Below are 20543 nucleotides of genomic sequence, written 5' to 3' on the forward strand. Positions count from 1 at the left end.
CCTCCTCCCAATGCTCCACCTGTCTCTTGCATCAGCCCCAGGATCTGGTGTTGTAATCTGCTGCCTCTGCCCACAGGGCCGTTCTCTCCTCCAATCCTCCTGTCCTTTCAAGGCCCACTCTGGTTTAGTCACTTCCCCCTGCAGCCCCACCACGGTCTCTCCAGAAGCAGAAGAACTCTTTCCCGTTGGTCTCCTGCGCAGCTGAGATTTGGTATTTGTTAAGCAAATCATCCATTGCCTCTCAAAGCTCCTCCTGGTGCTGAGTAGAAGCTCTTAGTCAAGGGACAGTTGAGGTGGGCAGGCCTGAGCCTATACAACAGAGGGGTCGACTGAGTACCCTGGACTCTGATTTAATGCTGGGGTGGCCAGCACCAGGCAGCCCAAGGAGGAGGGGGCAGGGATGGCAGGTGGAGTCCAGTTTAGAAAGCTTGGATATTGCCCTCCCCATGGCGGCCCTCCTGGAGGCCTGCCCTTTCCACTTTGTTTCTTTGTTGCCGTGTGTGTAGGCCCCCACTGACACCTCACCTGGTCAACCTGTGAGTCAGGTCCCCTGGAGGCTTTGGCTATTCTGCAGTTGTCTTCAGGAGGCAGGTGCTGCCCTGGGAGCCCAGGTGGCGTTTCTCCACAGGATACACTGGTCTCAAGAAGTCTGTAGATGGTGCCAAGTTGAGTACCTATAGAGGTAGTTCTCGGGAAGGCTCCTGGGTCCATGCAAAAATGATGCCCTTGTTTCTTGGCTACTATCTGGCGATCCAGAAGGGCAGGACTATAAAGGCAAGGAAGCATCCACAGAGGGCCCTGGGGCCGGTTGAGAGCCCTCCTGGCCATCCCCGGCTTTCCTCTTCATCCCTTCTCTTCCCCAGGCCTCAGTGTGCCGCTGTTCTCCTTATCTTAGATGGAAAAGGAGCCAGAGGACAGGGATGAAAGACCTCTGTGTAGAGGTGGTGTGGCTGCTGACAGAAGTCCACAGTGCCAAGAGCAGGCTGCTTGCTGTCAGCGACCCACCCTCTGCCAGAACGACAGAGTCCGTTTTCTTTGCATAGCAGGCAGATGCCCCCTAAACGAACACCTCCAGTAGAGGACCCGGGGTGTCTTGGACCTAATCCCTTCTCTCATTCAGTAGAACTGGCCTTTGTCCTAATTTTCTTCTTTTTCTTTTTGTCTCTTTCTTGTGTTCATTGTTGTATATTTTCTTTTGTTTTTGAGACAGGCTCTTCTTCCTTTGTAGCCTTGGCTGGCCTTGAACTTGTGATCTTCTTGCTTTAGCTTCCAAGTTAGGGATTGTAGGTATGCTCCATCATACCTGGCCTTTGTTCTGTTTTTACCTCTGAAGTTTCTAGTGGCAGGAGTGAATGTGGACCAGGCGGTGGTGGCACATGCCTTTAATCCCAGCACTTGGGAGGCAGAAGCAGGCAGAGCTCTGTGAGTTCGAGGTCAGCCTGGTCTACAGAGTGAGTTCCCAGGCTCCAATGCTACACAGAGAAATCCTGTCTCAAAAAAACAGAAAAAAAAAAAAAGAGTGAGGGTGGACTTGGTGGGGAAGGTATGCAGGTAATTCCCACTGGCCTCCCCTTCCCTCCCCCAGCATCCTGCTGTGCCTGGGTTTGTGAGGTGCTTATCCGCTGTGGGCACATTTCCAAGGTCGGGGCTTAGAGCTTGCACAGGGCATAGTTTCACCTCAGTCACTGACCACTGTCTCAGCAAACAGGCCTTGCAGAGGGCGGAGTACACAGACCCTCTGGACTTTCACTTCAGGCGTTCCAGAGTGAGGCTGGGGGTGGTATGGCTTTCTGGGTGGCAGGCATTTGGGGATCAGTCGTTTAGTGACAAGGAATGTGGGTACATCCTACTGGACAGTCGCAGCTCTGAGACATTGAGGCCAAGTTCTGTTCATGCAGGCCTTCCTTGAAGATGCTTTCGTGAGAGCTGTTGCTGTGTGCTGAGAAAAGGAACCTTCCCAGGCTCAGATGAACATCTTTGTGCTCTCTCTCTCTTAGGTCTGCTATCTGTGCCACAGCCTCCTGACACTGGCTGGGGTGGTGGTCAGTAGCCAGGATATCACTCCAGATCAGTGGGTGAGTCTCCCAAGATGCTGGAGCAGGGTAGGGTTGGGTGCCCGTATCTACCGCATCAAGGAATGCGGGCCCGTAACAGCCAGGGTGGAACCAGCCTTCCATCAGGAACCACAGAGTGAGAGGCCAAGAAAAAAGTGGTGAGGGCTGCCAGAGCCCCTTCCTCCCACCATGTCTCAAAAGCCATTCCAAAAGATGCTGACCTGCCCCTTGAAGCTGCCCTTCGCCTCTCCTCCCTTTCCTACCCAGCTTCCCAGCAGTCACTCAGAGATAACACTCCCTTTCTGACTTAGTTCGCCTTCTTGCACGGCCTCCAGAATATGCCTGGCTTATGTCACGCCTCCTCCGTCTCCTCTTCAGGGTGAGCTGCAGCTGTTGTGCATGCAGTTGGACCGTCACATCAGCACCCATATCCGGGAGAGCCCCCAGGCCATGCACCGGACCAAACTCAAGGACCTCGCCACCCAGACCTACATCCGCTGGCAGGACCTGCTGGCTCACTGTCAGCCCCAGGTGGTGTCCCATAATCCCCTAGACCTGGGAGGGAAGGGAAGTGGTCAGTCAGTGGGGCTTGCCAGATCCAGCAGTACATCCACCCCCACTGCAGCTGCTGACTCCAGAGGGAGAGGGTGGAGTGGGCAGTGTGGTGGAGGGTGGGGATGTCTCGGGGGACCTTCGTTCTTAATCCAGGACCCAGGGAGGGGATGCAGAAGGGAACATAGGGAGGCCTGTTTATGAACAAATACAAAGAGAAACTCAGCCTTGGAGAGCTGAGCAACCGGTTTGTCATGAACAGCCAGGAAGGGACACCAGAGGCGACAGCTGTCCCCCTCCTGTCCACTTGTCCTGTAGACCTCAGCTGGCCTTCTCTGTGAAGAGCATTTCCCAGGCTGCTCTGTTTGGTTTGGTTTGGTGGTGGTAGTACTCAAACCTAGGACCTCGTGCAAGCTGAGCAAGTGCCCGTCACTCACTCCTCACATCTGCAGCATCCACTCTCCCTTCTGTAGGAGCAAGCTCTGTTCTCGGATTGGCTCAGCTCATCTAGGTAGTACTATTTTAGCAAAAGTTTCCTGAGTGAAGATCCTTTTCTACAGGAACCTGAAGAACCCTTAGGAGGCAGGGACTGTTAGAAGCCCGCCCGTTTTACAGATGAGCAGACTCTCTGAAGGCTCCAGAGGGTCAGTAGCTTGCCCCATCATGCAAGCAGCTTGAGTGAATGTGAAAATCAGGGCTCACAGCCAGCATCGCTCCTTGGCACAAAGCGATCCCCATCTGTACACTCCTTCCACCCCCCACTTCTCCAATAAGCGTGCCCTGCTGGGCTGGCCCTGAGCCCCCAAGCCCTTACTGGAGACAGCTGGACTCCCTGTTCCCATCTTGCCTCTCGCTGACTCCTCCCTTACAATTCCCTCTAACCCCTGACTTGAGGCTGACACACTGGCCACAGGCTGTGGCTTAGTGCTCAAATTTCGCAAGTCCCTGAGAAAAAGCAATCTGGAACTCAGACCTCACCAGATCCACTGGCCTCTGGTGGAAGCATCGTTTGTCATAAGGAGGAAGTGAAGTGATTGGAGCCTGGCTGAGTGTACACAGATACCATCTTCGTCCCACCCCCCTGGGCTGGTAGTAGCAGGAGATGGGACCCTGGCTGAGCCCTCTGGGCACTGCAGTCAGGTGGCCTGTTGACCTACTGTCTACTGTCTCCTGGGCCTTGGTCTTAGTGTCACAACACTGGTAGGAAGGAGGCCTCTCCGGGAGATGTTGAATGGATACCACCAGTGCAGGGACCCGTGGACAGAGGGCAGTACTGGGGCCAGACCATTACAGGCTGCTTTTCTCCTCTTCACAGGGCCAGTACTTCAGCCCTTGGAAAGACATTTAAAGGGATAAGGGCAAATTTGCCCAGCTCCGGACTCCAGCAAGAAAGAACTGTAGGCGGTAAAGAATGGAGGCTGGAGGCGGCCAGCCAGTGAAGCCAGACTGGTGCCACTGGGGTCCTTGTCTCCCCGACAGTCCCCACCCTTGAACTCCCTGCCTGCTCAGCGACCTCTTCTCTCCTGGGCTCTCGTCTCTACCGTTCTGGCTTCCTGGGCCTCCTTCTTGGCCACTGTCCACCCTCCCCATTGCCCTGCACCTTGCTCTCTCTGTCCATCATTAAAATGGGGTTCCTTGTGCACATTAAAGTTTTATTTTCAGCCTCAGTGGTTTCCTTCCTTAAATCCCTATGCCGAGGGCTCATGCCCAGCACCTGGCCTGACGCCTCGCCTCTGCTGGTCTCACCTCTGACAATCATGTGACTGACTGGGGACCAGGACCCCCCTCCTGCACTGAGGACTCGTATATATAGGAGCAGTCACCCTGTAACTGGAGTTGCTAGAGCCTGGGCACTCTTGGATGAAGAACATTTGTCTGGATTCTGTCTGGGACTACCCCGTCCCTTCTAGGGGCGCTATACAGAGAGGATGGTGGACGAGGGCTGTAATTATGCTTAATTCAGTTTATTGTTGATCTCTGAAATCAACTCCTTAGAATTATGTGTGCGGTAGGGTCCAAAGTCAGTTCTGGATCCCATTCCTTTCTCTGGCCTTGCCTCCAGATCAGTTTCACTGGGTCCTGATCTCTGCTTGTGTAACTGGATGTCTTTGATCTGTACCCCTGGAGTAGTGAGTGGGCCCTTTTGCACCTCCAGGCGCAGCCCCCTAGCCCTGTTTACTTTCTTATCCATCTACTCCTCTGACAAAATCCATGCTCATCCCTGGCCCCTTCTGACACTTTTCAGGGTTGGAGTGAACTTTGCAACAGATATAAGAGGGAGCCGGGGGGTGGCAGAGGATGACTCCTGCCAACCTGACTTGTGCCCACGTCTCAGGTGTGTGATGCCCTTGGAGCTTGCCCATGGCTGTTGCATACAGTTCTCTCTGTTTGTGTGTCCCAGGGACTGGACTAGAAGACAGACACACAAGAAAGAGCATGCCTAAAACCCATACCTTCCTAGGCCTGTTTCAGACACAGGCACCTCCCTCTCTGGGTCCCCAGAAGGACAGAGCTAGAGCATCTATTATTTAGTCAGACTCTGCACGGGTACTGGGTACCACAGAGGACGTCTTTTCTGTGTCTCAAAGCCTTTGCCAAATGAGAAGTGGAAGAAACCCTTCCAGAGCCAGGTGACTTGGATGTCCAGTGATTTGACTGATAGTTCTGGCTTCTCTTCCTGGCTGCATCACATGCCCCTTTGGCATACTCTTACACCCCACAGCAGCAAGCAGGTCAGCTTCAGGTCTCTGACAGGAGGGCAGGGACTCTGGAGAGGCGCCCTCTGCACCCTGCCCCTGGTACCCGTTTTGACACTGTACATCCTCAGTTAATCCTCAGTAACTGGGTTTGCTCTGAAAACCTGGAAATCACCTTGAAATTCCCCTCTTTTGTTCTCATTGCCAAGGGCAGGGGGTGGGGGGGACTGTAGGAAGGCCTGAGAGGCTAAACTGGGGAGTTTCCAGTTCTCGAAGCTGCCCTTACCTGGCTTTAAGAAAAGGGATCAAGCTGTCCATCAAGGCAGACATCTGGAATCCTCCTGGCTCCTTACTCCCCAGACCTACTCATCCCTGAGAGAAATAGATACAGGGGAGAAGAGGTGTTTGGTCACAACCCTGTCCCTTCAGAAGCCTGGCTGTAACCTGACCAGAGGTACGCGATGTGAGGTCAGGGGTGGACAGGATCCCCTGGGTCATGTAATTGTCCTGCTCGGGAGACTGACTGGGAGCTGACCAGGCCTAAAACTGGGTTTGGAGTCAATTAGAAACGGAGCCTCATCAAGGCCAAGAATTCTGGAATGAAGCTGGCAGTTTCACCATCTGCCCTCCAGGTTTTTGACCCTAAGCCCCTGGGAAAAGGCAGGGATATCCTGATAGAAGCCGAGTGGAAAAGTAGTATCCTGGGCTGTGATGACGGATGTTTTCCTGCTTCCTTTTGGTGCTGCTGGAAGGGAGGGGCTGGAAGGGAAAAGCGTCCCAGGTGGACAGCTTTGATAACTCTCCTTTTGGAGGAAGTAGACCAGGAAGTCCTTTTCCTCTATGTCCTAGTTCCCTGGTCGCAGGAGTCAGAGAGTGCCTTGAAAGATGGCCAATCAGTCTTCTCTCCCTCCCACCTGGGGGGGAGACTGCTCACTACCTTGGAAATGGTCCAGGTCAAGGAGGCCTTGACTAGAGACCCCAGTACACACTCTAGGCCTTCCTCTCGCCACTTAGCTTGGAAGGGTAAGTTAGTAAAGAGGGTATATGTCTTATGACCAATATTAGGGTTCTTAGAAGGTTGTCTTGAACTCAGGGTCCTGTTGGGTGTGTTAACATGTCTTCTATGTTTAACATGTCTTCTCAAGCACTTAAGCTATAGTAAAAGGGGCACCAGAAAGGGGGGGGGGGTTTCTGATCTATCAGGCTTGAATACGGATTAGGGTGTGTGATGTCTTCCATAGACTATGCTAGGTAGGCCTAGGGAGATTACACAGATATATATCCTTACTTTTTCCTTTCCTTTCTTTTTTTTTTTCTTGATGGAAGATCCAGGATCCTTATTTTCTGCCAGCTGTCCTTTTATTAAAAAGCATGAATCACGAACAAGTAGTAATGCGAGGAAACTTTATCTTTTGCCCACCCACCTGTGGAGAAGACCGGAGGCAGCAACCACAGTGTGGCAGGGGATGTGCAGAGGCAGAGCATGGGGGTGGGGGGGGGGAGGGGGACCTGGTGGGAGGCCTTACAGGCTCTGTTACTGGAGCAGCCTTATTTTCATCTCCTTCAGAAGAACCCTGCCTGCCATGAAGGTACAGAATACTGTCCCTGCCGGTGAAACCAAAACCTTCTGAAACTTTCCACTGGGCCGCCTTGGAGGTAGAGCCGGGAGCTCAGATCACTACAGAGTAGTCCTCATTCCTGGGGCAGGAGAAAGAAAACGGGAAATGGAGCATCAGCTTGGTGCATGGTGACCAAAAGGTAGAAATGGGAATCACCACACTCAAGTGACTTTTTTTTTTTTTTTTTTGAGACAGTCTCACTAGGGTGCCCAGGATGGACGTGAACTCAAGGGCTCACAATTTCCTACCTCAGCCTTCCAAGCAGCTGGGGCCATCCATAGACTCCTGCCATCACTCCAAGACCTCATTCATAAAACCCAGTGCACAGAACAAACACCTGCCCGCCTGTGTAGCAGCTTACCCTTATTAAGAGGATGGTCCTGCATGGCTCCCTCACTGGCCAGCTCCAAACAGGGCGCTTTCCCTGCCCACCCCTGGTAGTACTGCTTTGCTTCCTATCTCCAGCATCTCCAAGGCCACAGCAGCTTTGTTTCCTGATGGAAAAGAGCTGGGAAATGTGGCTCTGGCCAGGGAGGGAGAAGGGGCCCTTCTGTGTCCTAGCAAAGACCCAATTGTTACTGAAACCAAACTGGGCTGGCTTTCTCAACTATCCCACTGCTCTTCTGGTCTCCACTTTTGAGATGCCAAGTTTTTAACCAAGAACAAAAGCTGCTGTCCGGCTGATTTATACTCCAGATCTGCTGATGGGGTCCAAAGTGTTTCTCCTCTCTGGGACTGCCCCTGGGGCTTCAAGTTACCACAGAAATCTCCAGGCCATAACATCCCTTCATCCCTGTCCTTTGACTGTGGCTAAGGGTGGTCTCCAGGTACCCGTGGAGCAGCTTCCCGAGGTTCTTTTATTCCACCTGCCTAGCTTGAGGGCCAGCTGGCTGGAAGGAGGACTTGCCATCCAGCAGGGCCTGGGAGGCCAAACCTACAAGTTATCTAGGAGCGGCTGTGGGCGGAGGCTGGCAGTTCTGAAGGTGGTAGTGGTTCTCGGCGGCATGGGTCCCTTCAGCCCCTTCATCTGAACAGTAGGGCTCAGGCCACTTGTTCATCAACCTTCCAAGTGGCCCCAGGGGTCACTCTACAGGAGCCTAGAAACGAGGAGCTGCCTGGAGACTTGGGGGGGTCTTCTCTGCCTGTGAGCCGCTCCTTCCAGCCCAAGGGGTAGGGCCAGAAAGAAGGATGACTTCGGAGGAAAAGACTGACCACTGTGGTTAGCTCCTGAGAGAACCTCCGGTTTCCTCCGCTGCTCCCCTCCCTTCGGATACTCATCCCAAAATGGCTCGCCAGCTTTCATTCCTGTAACTGAAACGTGGGGGAACCCCTCAGCCCTTCCTGAGCCCAGCCCGCTGCAAGGCTTGAAGGCACACTGCGGGGAGACCAGGTGAGTGCGGTTCCCGATGGCAACGCCTGGAGTCCCTCCCCGAACCTCTTCCCTCCTGGCGCCATGGCGTAGACCTTGACTCCCCGGCCGCCGCCGGAGTCACCAGGGTCCCAAAGCCTCAGGGCTGGGCAAGCAAGGCAGCGAGTCACAGCCCCCTCCTAGGCGGGCCTTCGTGTCCCGCCCCCGGCCACCACTCGACACCCTCCTCGCCTGACGTCAGGGGGTTGGGGGCGGAGAGCAGCGGCGGCAGCGGAGAAAGGACCGGCGCCCGGCGCGGTGGAGCACGGACCCCGAGCTCAGGGGCGCCGAGAGCGGTGCTGGACCGCGGGGCGGTGGCGCGGGACAGCCTAGGCGTGCTGGCGGGCGCACGCGGGCCAGAGCGGCGTGGGGAGAGGGGAGGACCGCGGCCGGAGCCGAACGCGAGGGCGGCGCCCAGGGATTCGAGCTGCACCGAAAAGGTGAGTGAGGCCGGAGCCCTGGGGCCCCGGAGCTGCCGCTTTGTCCCCTTGGCTCGGGGCTGGCGCGCACGCGAGAGGACAGCGTCTGGGGGTGCAGGGCGGGGCGGCAGCGCAGACAGCTGTCCGATCCGGGTCCCTCTCGAGCCCTCCGCGGACTGCTCAGCAGACGATCAGGAGCAAGGCGAGCAGTGCCTGCAGCTCCAGCGGCCGGAGCGGCGGGCGCCTTAGGGTGCGGAACTAGGGGCAGTGGGAGACCCTCGGGCTGTCCGGCGCGCGGTCCGGATATCTGCCAGGTTCGCGAACTGCTACGGTTCCCCCACGACGGAAAAGTTTGGGGCGGGCTTGGACCGCGGCCGATGTTGTGGGATCAGATTTCCCTAGCGTGGCCCCCCGCCCTCCCGTTCTGCTGGGGAGGCAGGCTGACACTGAGAACCAGCCCTCTCTCTTCGGAGCTCGGCCGCGGGTCTCGCGCTGAAGCGCCGCGATCCACGATCGGCTGCTCCGGTGTGCAAGTGTGGCACAAATTCTGGTCCTGCACCCTCCATCCACCTGGCTGTCCGCCTCCCTTGCCTTGGAAAGAGCTGGGGGTTGGGTCACCGTACGCGGGCGGATTCTCGGAGCACGCCACCGAGTTCTGACCCCAGCGTAGGGTAATTGGTAGAGGGGAGGCTGAGTGTCAGGGGGACTGCCCGGGGGAAGGCAGCCCCCCCCACCTCGCCTTCCCGCGCAGGGGTTCTGGGCCGACAGGGGGCGTCCGCAAGCCGGGTTTTGCCACGCTCCCAGCGCCGCTTTGTTTGCATTCAAATCCCCCGGAGCTGGGGGAGGGGAGAGCCCACAGTAGAGAGACCTGGACCCGGTCTTGGCTTGGAACCTTTGTTTTGGGTGAAATCCCCAGATTCTGCATCTCTGTTCCCGGCCCCGAGTGTCTGGATTAGTGGAAATCGGTCCCGTTGGCCTAATGCCTAGGCCAGGGTCCCCGGGGTGCAATCCCCGAGTTAAGAACGTCCGTCAGAGCCGGAGGGGAAACGCAGCCCTCAAGGGCCATTCGTGGGCATCCCCTAGGCTCCAGGAGAAACCCTCTTTGGCCTCCCAGATCCATTTCACTTCCTTCTACGACCCTCCCCCGCCGCGGTGAGGAGCTCCCCGTAAGCCCGGAGCCGACTCGTTTCCCGGCCGCCTCTCTGACGGAGGGTCAGTGTCTCGTAGAAGGCAGTTGGAAGAACAGGACTGGCCCTGGTCATTTCCACGCCCATCCCACCCACTTCCTGCCTCCCTCTTGGGCAACAAAGGGGCCTCGGGAAGCTGGGCCCGTTTGGTTCCCGACTCCTACTCCAGCCCTGCTGATGTGGAACCGGGGTTTGGGCTCTGCCCGGCTATTGTCTGCGCTGGGGGGGGGACAGGCTGGGGCCGGGAACTCCGCACGCAGCCTGCTGCACCGGTCCCCCCCACTGGGGGTCTCTGCCTAACTGCCTGCCTGCTTGCCTCTGCGGAGTAAGGGGTACACCTCCCCGAATTAGGTCTTGGGGCTGACCGGAGTCCAGGTAGCAAGTCCTGTTTTCTTAAGATTATTCTAAAACCTTTTAGACCTGGAGGAGGAAAGGAGGGGAGTCCCCTTTTTATTTTTTTCCTACAAACTCCCTGTTGAAGAGAGGGAGTAGGGATGGCCTGGAGGCCATGGAAGGCTTTTTGATGACTGCCCACGCCCTAATTCTTGCTGACTCAGCTCCTCTCTTTGCTCCTCTGGGAGACCCCACCCCCCCAGGGCCCCTGGGGTCAGAGGCCAGTTGCAGGAGCTAGGTCTGCTCCAAGAAAGGGAGCAGGGGGAAGATCCAGGAGCTCCGGGGGAGTTGTGTCCAAGTGTGCGCCCCGTGCTGCCTGGCTCTTGGTGCGGGCCCCCTTCCGGTCTGTGACGCTGACCAGTTTCTTTTCCTTCAGCAGGGCTGCCGGACTGAAGTTTAGAGCCTGGGTGTTTGCCATGGCCCCACACTGGGCTGTCTGGCTGCTGGCAGCAGGGCTGTGGGGCCTGGGCATTGGGGCTGAGGTGTGGTGGAACCTTGTGCCCCGGAAGACAGTATCTTCTGGGGGTGAGTGTGCCCGAAGCGGGGAGGCAGGGCCAGAGGGAGGCAGGAATGGACTGCTGGGGGAAGAAGGGGATGCTTGCTTGAAGGAAGGAGCGGCTGCGGAGGAGTTACCCCCCCCCCCCCAAGCGTGTATCTTTATACCGATACGTGTGGTTGTGGCTTTCTAAGAAATGTGTGTGGCCCCAGGGACCCAGAACTGGTAGTGCAGGTCGGGACCTGGGATTTGCCCCCATCTGACACGGGGATAACTTCGAGATCTCTTACCTCCACCACCCCCAACCCAGACCTGGCTGTCCTCGTGTGCAAGGGAAGGTAGTTTCTGAGTCACCCCCACCCTGTTCCTCACTTGAATTGTCGCTAGTGCTTGGACGCCTAGGGAGAGAAACCTGAACCCAGGGGCAAGTGTAAGCCTAGCCCCATCTCCAGTCTTTGTAGCTGTCTGTCCTAGGAGCCCTTGATTCACCTAATGGCCCTCGCCTGCTGCCCCAACACCGGAGCCTTCTGGTGGCTCTGGGTGGCCGGATGCGAGCAAGCGCTTGTGCTCAGTGCGGGAGGAGGCAGAGCAGACAGGGCTCCTTTGCACACACACACACCTGTATGATGTCAGGTGTTTGTATCATCTAGGGGCTCTTGGGACAGGGGATGAGCTCACCTCCCACAGGCCACACTCAGCTGCTAATGAAGCCCCTCCCGGGCCGACCCAGCTCTGGCTGGTCATTGCCTCCAAAGGCTGAGTGAGGCTGGCTTAAGTGCAGCCCCTGTGGACAGGTGGGCAGGAATGTGGGCCTCTGACAGATGACGTGACGATATGTATGACCGTGTCCTACATGTGCTGGACCACAGCACGGCTTCTCAGGACTCCACACCGTCTCTGATCTCTGAGCCTCTGGTTCCTTTGTCCCCCACCCCCCCACTCCCCGCCCCCCCCCCCCAGGCCTAACTTCTTCCTTCCCCACATGCCACTTGACAATCCCATACCCATCTGTGCTTGCCTCTCTGGAAGCCTGGATTGGCACCTGCTGGAGTGAATGGCTCCTGAGACAAGGGATGCTCACAACTGTTCTGTGCCTCCTGCCCCCCTGGATCTGCCCCAGGGTCTGGCCGGACCCTGATGTGGTCAGCAAGTAGCTGAGCCATGGAGGAAATGGCAGCTCAGAGGGGTGGGGTGGGGGAAGTGCCCGGCTCAGCGCCTGAGGTACCGCTGACCCTGAATGAGAGCCATCAGTCAGATGATGGCTTCCTCTGGCCGGAAGCTTTGGCTGAGATATCCTTCCTTCCACTTTACCAGCCCAGATTGCCTCCTCCCAGGCTAAAGAGGGGCTTCGGAAGCCTGGGTCGGGTGGAGCTGGTGAGCCAAAGTCTATTCAGAAAAAAGTCCTTTATGGCCAGCAGGGGTTTGGCTGTCATCTCTGTGTGTGTGTGTGTGTGTGTGTGTGTGTGTGTGTGTGTGTGTGTGTGTGTGTGTGGTGTTAGCTTTTGTGGAGAACAGTGAGGATGAGGCCCAGGGGATCGTTGGACAAAGGAAGATGGATGGAGGGGACTCCTGGAACCCTAGGGAGGCTGCTAGTCACCACTTCTTCATTCCCACCTTGTTCCCGCCCCCCCTCCTGTCTCTACAGAGCTGGCCACAGTAGTGAGGCGGTTCTCCCAGACGGGCATCCAGGACTTCCTGACCTTGACCCTGAGAGAGCACTCTGGGCTTTTATATGTGGGGGCCCGAGAGGCGCTGTTTGCCTTCAGCGTAGAGGCTCTGGAGCTGCGAGGAGTGGTGAGAGGTGGGGCAGGGGGAGGCACACCGAGGGGAGGGCTCAGGGGGTGTGGCCTGTGTAGGCTGTCCCTCAGCCCAGAGGTCTCTCTTGGGGTCAGGATTGGCGATTGCTCTTCCCTTCTGGGTTCCGCCAGGTGGGAGGGTTGGGGGCTTGCGTCAGAATGGGGACCAGGGGGTCGCCCATGGCGCAGCTCAAGCTGTGGCACACACTTAGCACAGGCCTGTCTGTGACGTCGCTGATGCGTCCTTTCCGATCCTCAGATCTCCTGGGAGGCCCGGTTGAGAAGAAGATGGAGTGTACCCAGAAAGGGAAGAGCAACCAGGTGGGTACCCAGGGCACTTCCCCTGCCAGGCCTTTGTGGCACGATAGCTTCCCCTGTCTCCAGGCCGGACCCTGGTGGTCCCGGATCTTTGACTCTCAGTTCTCACTGACTTGTATACCTTTCTCTCGGAAGACCGAATGCTTCAACTTCATCCGCTTCCTTCAGCCGTACAATGCCTCCCACCTGTACGTCTGTGGTACCTATGCCTTCCAGCCCAAGTGCACCTACATCGTGAGTGTTGCCCTCTTTGGGTGTTCCCCTACCCACCTGTCCCTAACTTCTGTGACTTCCTCCTGTAGATGCCCAGACCATGGTTTTTCAGGCTTTGCAGGCCTCCGTGTTCATGCCTGTCTTCCATGTCTTCCTGCCCCCTAGGACATGATTACTTTCACCTTGGAGCGGGGAGAATTTGAGGATGGGAAGGGTAAATGTCCCTATGACCCAGCTAAGGGCCACACTGGACTGCTTGTGGGTGAGTGCCTGCCTCTAGTACAGACAGGACAAATCTTCTGGGACTTGGTCAGTTACATTCTGGACGCTTGTCGCCAGAGTACTTCTGTACCTTACTTTTCTAGCTTGGTTAACCGCCGTTTGTCTCCCGTACGTAGATGGTGAGTTGTTCTCAGCCACACTCAACAACTTCCTGGGTACAGAACCTGTCATCCTGAGAAACATGGGGCCCCACCACTCCATCAAGACCGAGTACCTGGCGTTTTGGCTGAATGGTGAGTCCCGGAGTGGGATTGGGGAAGCCAAGAGTGGAAGGGCCTTCCAAGGCCCTGGCACCCTGCCACTGACCCTCTTTGCTCTGCCCCAGAACCCCACTTTGTAGGCTCTGCCTACGTCCCGAGAGTGTGGGGAGCTTCACGGGGGACGATGACAAGGTCTACTTCTTCTTCAGCGAGCGGGCAGTGGAGTATGACTGCTATGCCGAGCAGGTGGTGGCCCGTGTGGCTCGAGTCTGTAAGGTACCGAGTTCCGCAGTGGTGGGCAGGGGGAGCTCCTGAAGGCTTGGCAGGGGCTGACCAGCCGTGTCTCCTTGCCATCTGCCAGGGAGACATGGGGGGCGCACGGACCCTGCAGAAGAAGTGGACAACGTTCCTAAAAGCGCAGTTGGTGTGCTCAGCCCCGGAGTGGAAGGTCTACTTCAACCAGCTTCGGGCAGTGCACACCCTGCTGGGTACCTCTTGGCACAACACCACCTTCTTCGGGGTCTTTCAAGCGCGATGGTAAGTCCCCGCTCTGGGGTAGCTGCGGGGAGGGAGGAGCAGGTGGTCAGGATGGGGATAGTGTGTGGGTGTGAGGGCCCGCACAGGCCTCTGGAGGAAGTCCAGCGGGTCAGTGCCTGGCAGCCAAGATCTGCTCTTTTTAAAGCTCCGCGGAGGGAGGGGGCAGAAACTGCCTCGGGTGATACCTCAGAGCCACATTATGGCCATGACTGCTCCGAGCCCTGTCTTCATAGTGCTTTCTCTGGAGCTGGGGTATGGTGCGGGCAAGTAGGCACCAGACCTTCCTTTGCTATAACAGGGGTGATATGGACCTGTCCGCAATCTGTGAGTACCAGTTGGAACAGATCCAGCAGGTGTTCGAGGGTCCCTACAAAGAGTACAGTGAGCAAGCCCAGAAGTGGGCCCGCTATACTGACCCGGTCCCAGTCCTCGCCCTGGTTCGGTGAGTTTTGGCATGGGGGTGTGCTCCCAACGTCAGCTCCAGGGCCCACTCACTCCCCCTGCTGACAGCTCTCCCTCCCATACCCCCCGCCCCCCACACACAGTGTATCAACAATTGGCATCGCCACAATGGCTACACCAGTTCTCTGGAGCTGCCCGACAATATCCTCAACTTCATCAAGAAGCACCCGCTGATGGAGGAGCAGGTGAGGCCTCGGTGGACCGCCCTTACTCGTGAAGAAGAACACTAACTTCACGCACGTGGTGGCCGACAGGGTCACGGGACTTGATGGCGCCACCTATACAGTGCTGTTCATTGGTACAGGTAGGCACTTGCAGGGTGCCCAAGGCTGGGAACCTGGGGATGCCCCGAGGCTTGAGACCGCATCAATTTACATACCCTGTTTACTCTGTCACCTCTCCAGGAGATGGCTGGCTGCTGAAGGCTGTGAGCCTGGGGCCTGGGTCCACATGGTAGAGGAACTGCAGGTGTTTGACCAGGAGCCAGTGGAGAGTCTGGTGCTGTCTCGGAGCAGGGTAATAAATGGGAGACACACAACACACACACACACACACCACACACACACACACACACACACACACACATCTGTCTCATACCCAGTCTTTTTGCCTGCCTTAGTTGGGCTCATGAGATTGGCCAGCTCAGAACTCCTCACTTAGCTCTCGGGAGTCCCAGGAAGTAAGAGCCCTAACGCATCGGAACCTGCCCTCCGAGGGTTCTTATAGAGAGCCAGTCTCCGTGGGGTCCCCATTCCCAGAATCCAGCCTTGGCAAATGTCCTCATGTTTTCTTCAGGCACTTCCGCGTGGGGCCGGGGCTTTGCCTATAACCTCTTCTCAGTCATGCCCTGGTTGACCAGACCTCCCAGGTTCCACGATGGTTTTGGTACCCACGCAACAGGGACATCGGGTTTTCCTCCAGTCCCCGGTGGGTCTCTGAGCCAGGCCCTCAAATTCCTGGGTCATTTCCTTGAAACGTTGCTTTTTTTTTTTTTTTAAACCATCGTACAGAACTGGCATATTCGCGGCACCCTCTGGACTTTGCTTTGTTTGCCTTTTGCCAACTAGTGGGACTCCAAATTGCTCCCCCATCACGGAATAATGAAATGGCAGAGCAAGGAGAATGTGGGGCTGAGCAAACATACAGATTGGCGGTCGCCACTCCAACAGGAACACTCCTTAGAGGGGCACCATTGTTAGTGTGCTGGCTCTTAGGGCTGGAGGAAGGCAAGTTTCCTGAACTGTGTGTGAGCGAGTGCACTGATTCTTCAGCCTCACAGGTGCGCTGCCGTCCTTGGCTAATGAGGTCATGTCTATAAAGTGATTAGGATTGTGCTGGCTAAGCCCTCATCAAGTTAGTTCCTCCGGCCTGGATTTTTCTTCTGCCTTCTTCCTCCTTGGGTACCCAGTGTGCTCAGGCTCTCTACACAAACCCTAGCTGTCTCTGGGCCTGGCCCCCGGCAAAGGCTCACCCTTTGCCTGATCTTTCTGCAGAAGATGCTTTTCGCTGGCTCCCGCTCTCAGCTGGTTCAGTTACCCCTGACTGACTGCACAAAGTACCGCTTCTGTGCAGACTGCGTCCTCGCCGGGACCCCTACTGTGCCTGGAATGTCAACACCAGCCGCTGTGTGGCCACCACCAGTGCTCACTCAGGGTGAGTCTGGGGATCTGTGAGGGCCCGGGCCTGTGAGGGCTAGGGCCAGGAGGGGTTGGAGTCAGACTGTTGATGTTTTCTCACCCCCCTATCAGATCCCTTCTGGTCCAACATGTGATAAACTTGGACACCTCAAAGATCTGTAACCAGTATGGCATTAAAAAAGGTGAGCTGATTTTCCTTCGTTCTTTCATTTTAGGGATCTCCGCCCCCCGTCCCACGCCACCCCCTACCCAATCCCAGCCAGAGTTGGTACATCTCTCTCCCGCCGCCGCTGCTCTGGGTTTCCTATGTTAACACTCCGTTCCTCCCATTTTTGCCTCTGCAGTCAGACCTACCCCCAAGAACATCACAGTAGTCACAGGCACAGACCTGGTTCTGCCCTGCCACCTCTCATCCAATTTGGCCCACGCTCGCTGGACCTTCAGAGGCCGGGACCTGACTGCAGAGCAACCTGGCTCCTTCCTCTATGACAGAGGACTCCAGGCCCTGGTAGTGATGGCTGCCCAGCCCCGCCATACCGGGCCCTATCACTGCTATTCGGAGGAGCAGGGGACAAGGCTGGCTGCAGAAGCTACCTTGTCTCTGTCGTGGCTGGCCCGTCAGTGACCCTGGAGGCCCGGGCTCCCTTGGAAAACCTGGGACTCGTATGGCTCGCTGTGGTGGCTCTGGGGGCTGTGTGCCTGGTGTTGCTGCTGCTGGTTCTGTCCCTTCGTCGGCGACTTCGAGAAGAGCTCGAAAAAGGTGCCAAGGCAGCCGAGAGGACATTGGTGTACCCCTAGAATGCCCAAGGAACCAACCAGCCCCCGTTTCGTCCCGGCCCCGAAACAGATGAGAAACTTTGGGATCCCGTCGGCTACTACTATTCAGATGGCTCTCTCAAGATCGTGCCTGGTCATGCCCGGTGCCAGCCTGGGGGTGGGCCCCCTTCTCCACCGCCTGGCATACCTGGCCAGCCCCTGCCTTCTCCGACTCGGCTTCACCTAGGGGGTGGCCGGAACTCAAACGCCAATGGTTACGTGCGCTTACAGCTGGGAGGGGAGGACCGAGGAGGACTTGGGCACCCACTGCCGGAGCTCGCCGATGAACTGCGACGCAAGCTACAACAGCGCCAGCCACTGCCTGACTCCAACCCAGAGGAGTCCTCAGTATGAGAGGAACCCCCCACCCACCTCATTGGCGGGGGGTTTCGTGGGAGGTACACTCAACCTTTTTGCACAGGCACCAGCTACCTCAGGGACATGGCGGGAGCACTTGCTTGGCCTGGGACAGACATTGCCCAGCATTTGCCCAGCCACGAGGACCTGCTCAGCGTGGGCACTGCCACTTGGTGTGGCTCACCAGGGCATCAGCCTCACAGGCGGCTCGCCCTCCTCTGTGAATTTCAGACATGTGGGACCCCAGCAGCCAAAAATTTGCAAGGCGGAAGTTTCAAGATGTGGGTGTTTGTGCATAGATGTGTTGGTGTGTGTGTGTGTGTTGTGTGTGTGTGTGTGTGTGTGTAGGGTGCGCGCGTGCGTGTGCGTGTGCGTGTGCATGTGTGTGTAGGTGTGTCTCTGTCAAGTCTTCCCTTGGCCTGGGGTCCTCCTGGTGAGTCTTTGGAGCTATGAAGGGGAAGGGGGTCATACCACTTTGCCTCTCCTACCCCCACCTGTCCTGCCTGAGCTTGGGACAGTGATGTACATATGGGGATGGGATGGACAGGGTGTTGTACCCCTTTGGGGGAGTGCAGGACTCAGGGGTGGGCCTGGTCCTGCTCCTAGGGCTGTGAATGTTTTCAGGGCGGGGGGGGGAGGGAGATGGAGCCTCCTGTTTCAGGGGGAAGGGTGGGCAGGGCCTCCCACTTGGCCTCTGGGTTCAGTGGTATTTTATACTTGTGCTCTTCCGAAAGGGCTGGGAAAGGTTGTTGGGGAGGGGGAGGGGAGGGAGAAGGTGGGCATGCTGTGGATACTGGCATATCCTCTCCCAGCTCTAGGAAAAGGGCTCCTAACAGTGTAACTTATTGTGTCCCCACATATTTATTTGTTGTAAATATTTGAGTATTTTTATATTGACAAATAAAATGGAGAAAATGAAACTTAACTCTGGTGTGCAGAAATTTTGACTAAAAACCTGTCTGTTGAACCAAGAGGGAACCATCCTTTGGGCTGGGCCCATCATGGTCTTAATGCCTGTCTGTGCCCCCTCTCTGGAGGGGCCAGCTGAGACTCAAGTGTTTTCCCACAGTGGTGCCTATGGGACTGGGAACCAGACCAGGGCTACATCCTCTTGGGAGCCAGGCTTGGCCTGGTGCCACAGGGAAAAGTCAGCATTGGGGGAAGAGGAGGAGAAGGGGGTTTGTCTTCCCAGAACTCCAGGGAGGGTGAGCAGGGGATGAGGGGTCGGAAGGAGAGGATCTCCTAGAAACTTCTCAAGGTTGTGTGGACAGTGTTTTTTATAAATATGGCGCTCAGGACAGGCTCAGTGGAAGAAGAGACGTCTTGTAGCTTTCTGTCCCATCAATGCAGGGAAAGATAGTCCCCTACTGCCACCCAGTGAGTTCCAAGCCCTGGTTCTAGTGAAGAAGTAGTATAGGCCCAGATGTTCCAGGAAAAACAACAGGCCCAGCCTGGATTCATTTTTGAGTGCCCTTAATGGGAGTTGCCCGGCAGTCGAGTTTCAAAAGGGAAAATAGGAAGGAAAAAAAAAGGACGTTTTAAGATGTTTTTGTGCTGAATTTGATGCTATTGTTGGCTGCAATTTGGACGACTGGTTTAGATAAATCTAACCCGTGCATCGGGATAGAGACCACGACAGTGAGCACCTCCCCCTCGGCCCCCCATACACACACACACACACACACACACACACACACACACACACACACACACACACACACACACTCGGTTGCAGTTTGAGCAGGCTGCTGTCCTGGTTTCCCTCAGTGTGGGTCAGAAGGCTGGATCATGCTTGAGTGTGTTCCCTTTAGCTCAGATGTCAGCCCAGCGGATGTTGGCAACCAGTGTGTCCATTGAGGGGGCGGAAGGGTTAAGCACAAAGGTGGGCCTGGTCCTCGCCCTCAGGCCACCTGCTTCCCACTGGATAGTTACGGAACGAGGGTCGGGATGTTAGTGGATTTCTGGCGGTCACTGCGCTGCCCATGGACAGCCAGTGGCTCGGGTGATGCCCGGAAGATGGGATGAGGGACTGTGGGCGGTGTCCAGGGATAAGGGACTGTGGGCGGCGTCCAGAGTCCTTGTGCCCTGGGAACCCGCGAGGCTTCTTCGGTTCTGGCGAAAGCGACATAAACACTGCCAGGCGGCCAAGCTGCTTGATCCCCACACCCTACAAGGCGCGGCTGCAGGAACCGTCCCGCCTCCTCCGGGGCGCGCAGCAGAACCCCACGCCTCTGCTCCTCCGGTGCTTGCTTAGCCTCGGGCGCCCTCCCGTGGTGACAGAGCAGCAAGGCTCAGCCTATCCAGCCCCGCCTCGCTACTGTCATTGGTTGCTAAACTAAGATCTAAACGTCGGATTGGTCGACTCGGGAGAGAGGGCGGGACTCGAAGGTCAGCTACGGACGCCGAGTGGTCCGCCTGGGACGGAGGGGTGGGCGCATCGTAGGAACGCCCCGCGGCAGGCCCGGCAGCCGAGATGGCGGCTCCGCAACCGTGCTCGGACAGCTCCTGCTGTTCACACCCCGTGCGTGCCCGGGGTTACAGCAGACGCTGGAGGAGATGACTTCGAGATGGGTGAGGAGGGTTGAGGTGGCCGCGTGCCCGGCGGCGGGCAATTCCAGCCCCAGCCCCGGGCGTGAACCAAAGAGCTGCGAAACCGATTTGAGCTTCGGGCCTGGTGCAGAAGGCTGGCCGCAAAGCGTGGCGGGAAGCCCTTCGGCCACATTCGTCTCGAGTGCGGACGGGTAAACTGAGGCATTGGTTTCCGGACTGGGTTCCGGAGACCAACCCAGCTGGGAGAACAGTCTGCTCAGGTGACAGAGGAGCTAGGGACAGAATCTGCAGCTGTTGATTGTATCCGCCTGGGAGTCAGGGGAGCTGACCCTTGCTGATCTCGAGTGTGAAGTGTCCGTGTTTTAGCTATGACAGTAATCTCGAAACAGGCGTAGGGATGTATCTGTTTTGTCCCAGATTATACAGAGATCTTGCTGCCAGCAATGGTCCCTGTTCTCTGTGCCTGGAACCGCTTTGTTATGGACTGTGTTATCCGCAGGCACAGGTTAGCTTCTGCAACTATAGCAAGGTAGTGTAGATGCTGCTGATGT

The 20543-nt window shown here is 56.7% G+C and overlaps 1 protein-coding gene and 1 pseudogene across 2 annotated transcripts in view; both read left to right on the forward strand.

Annotated features, from left to right (window-relative positions):
• Positions 1-4034, forward strand: part of LOC119086146 (protein FAM178B-like) — a 17117-nt gene extending 13083 nt beyond the window's left edge. For both annotated transcript variants that reach the window (XM_037201817.1, XM_037201818.1), the window contains exons 2-4: positions 1998-2075; positions 2433-2585; positions 3922-4034. In XM_037201817.1, coding sequence (XP_037057712.1) covers positions 1998-2075; positions 2433-2585; positions 3922-3954 — 264 coding nt within the window. In that variant the 3' untranslated portion in view covers positions 3955-4034. The remainder of the gene's footprint in view (positions 1-1997; positions 2076-2432; positions 2586-3921) is intronic.
• Positions 4035-8688: 4654 nt separating this feature from the next.
• On the forward strand, positions 8689-18367 carry LOC114690515 (annotated as a pseudogene).
• Positions 18368-20543: the final 2176 nt, after the last annotated feature.

This window comes from Peromyscus leucopus, unplaced genomic scaffold (assembly GCF_004664715.2).
Source record: "Peromyscus leucopus breed LL Stock unplaced genomic scaffold, UCI_PerLeu_2.1 scaffold_150, whole genome shotgun sequence".
NCBI lineage: Eukaryota > Metazoa > Chordata > Mammalia > Rodentia > Cricetidae > Peromyscus > Peromyscus leucopus.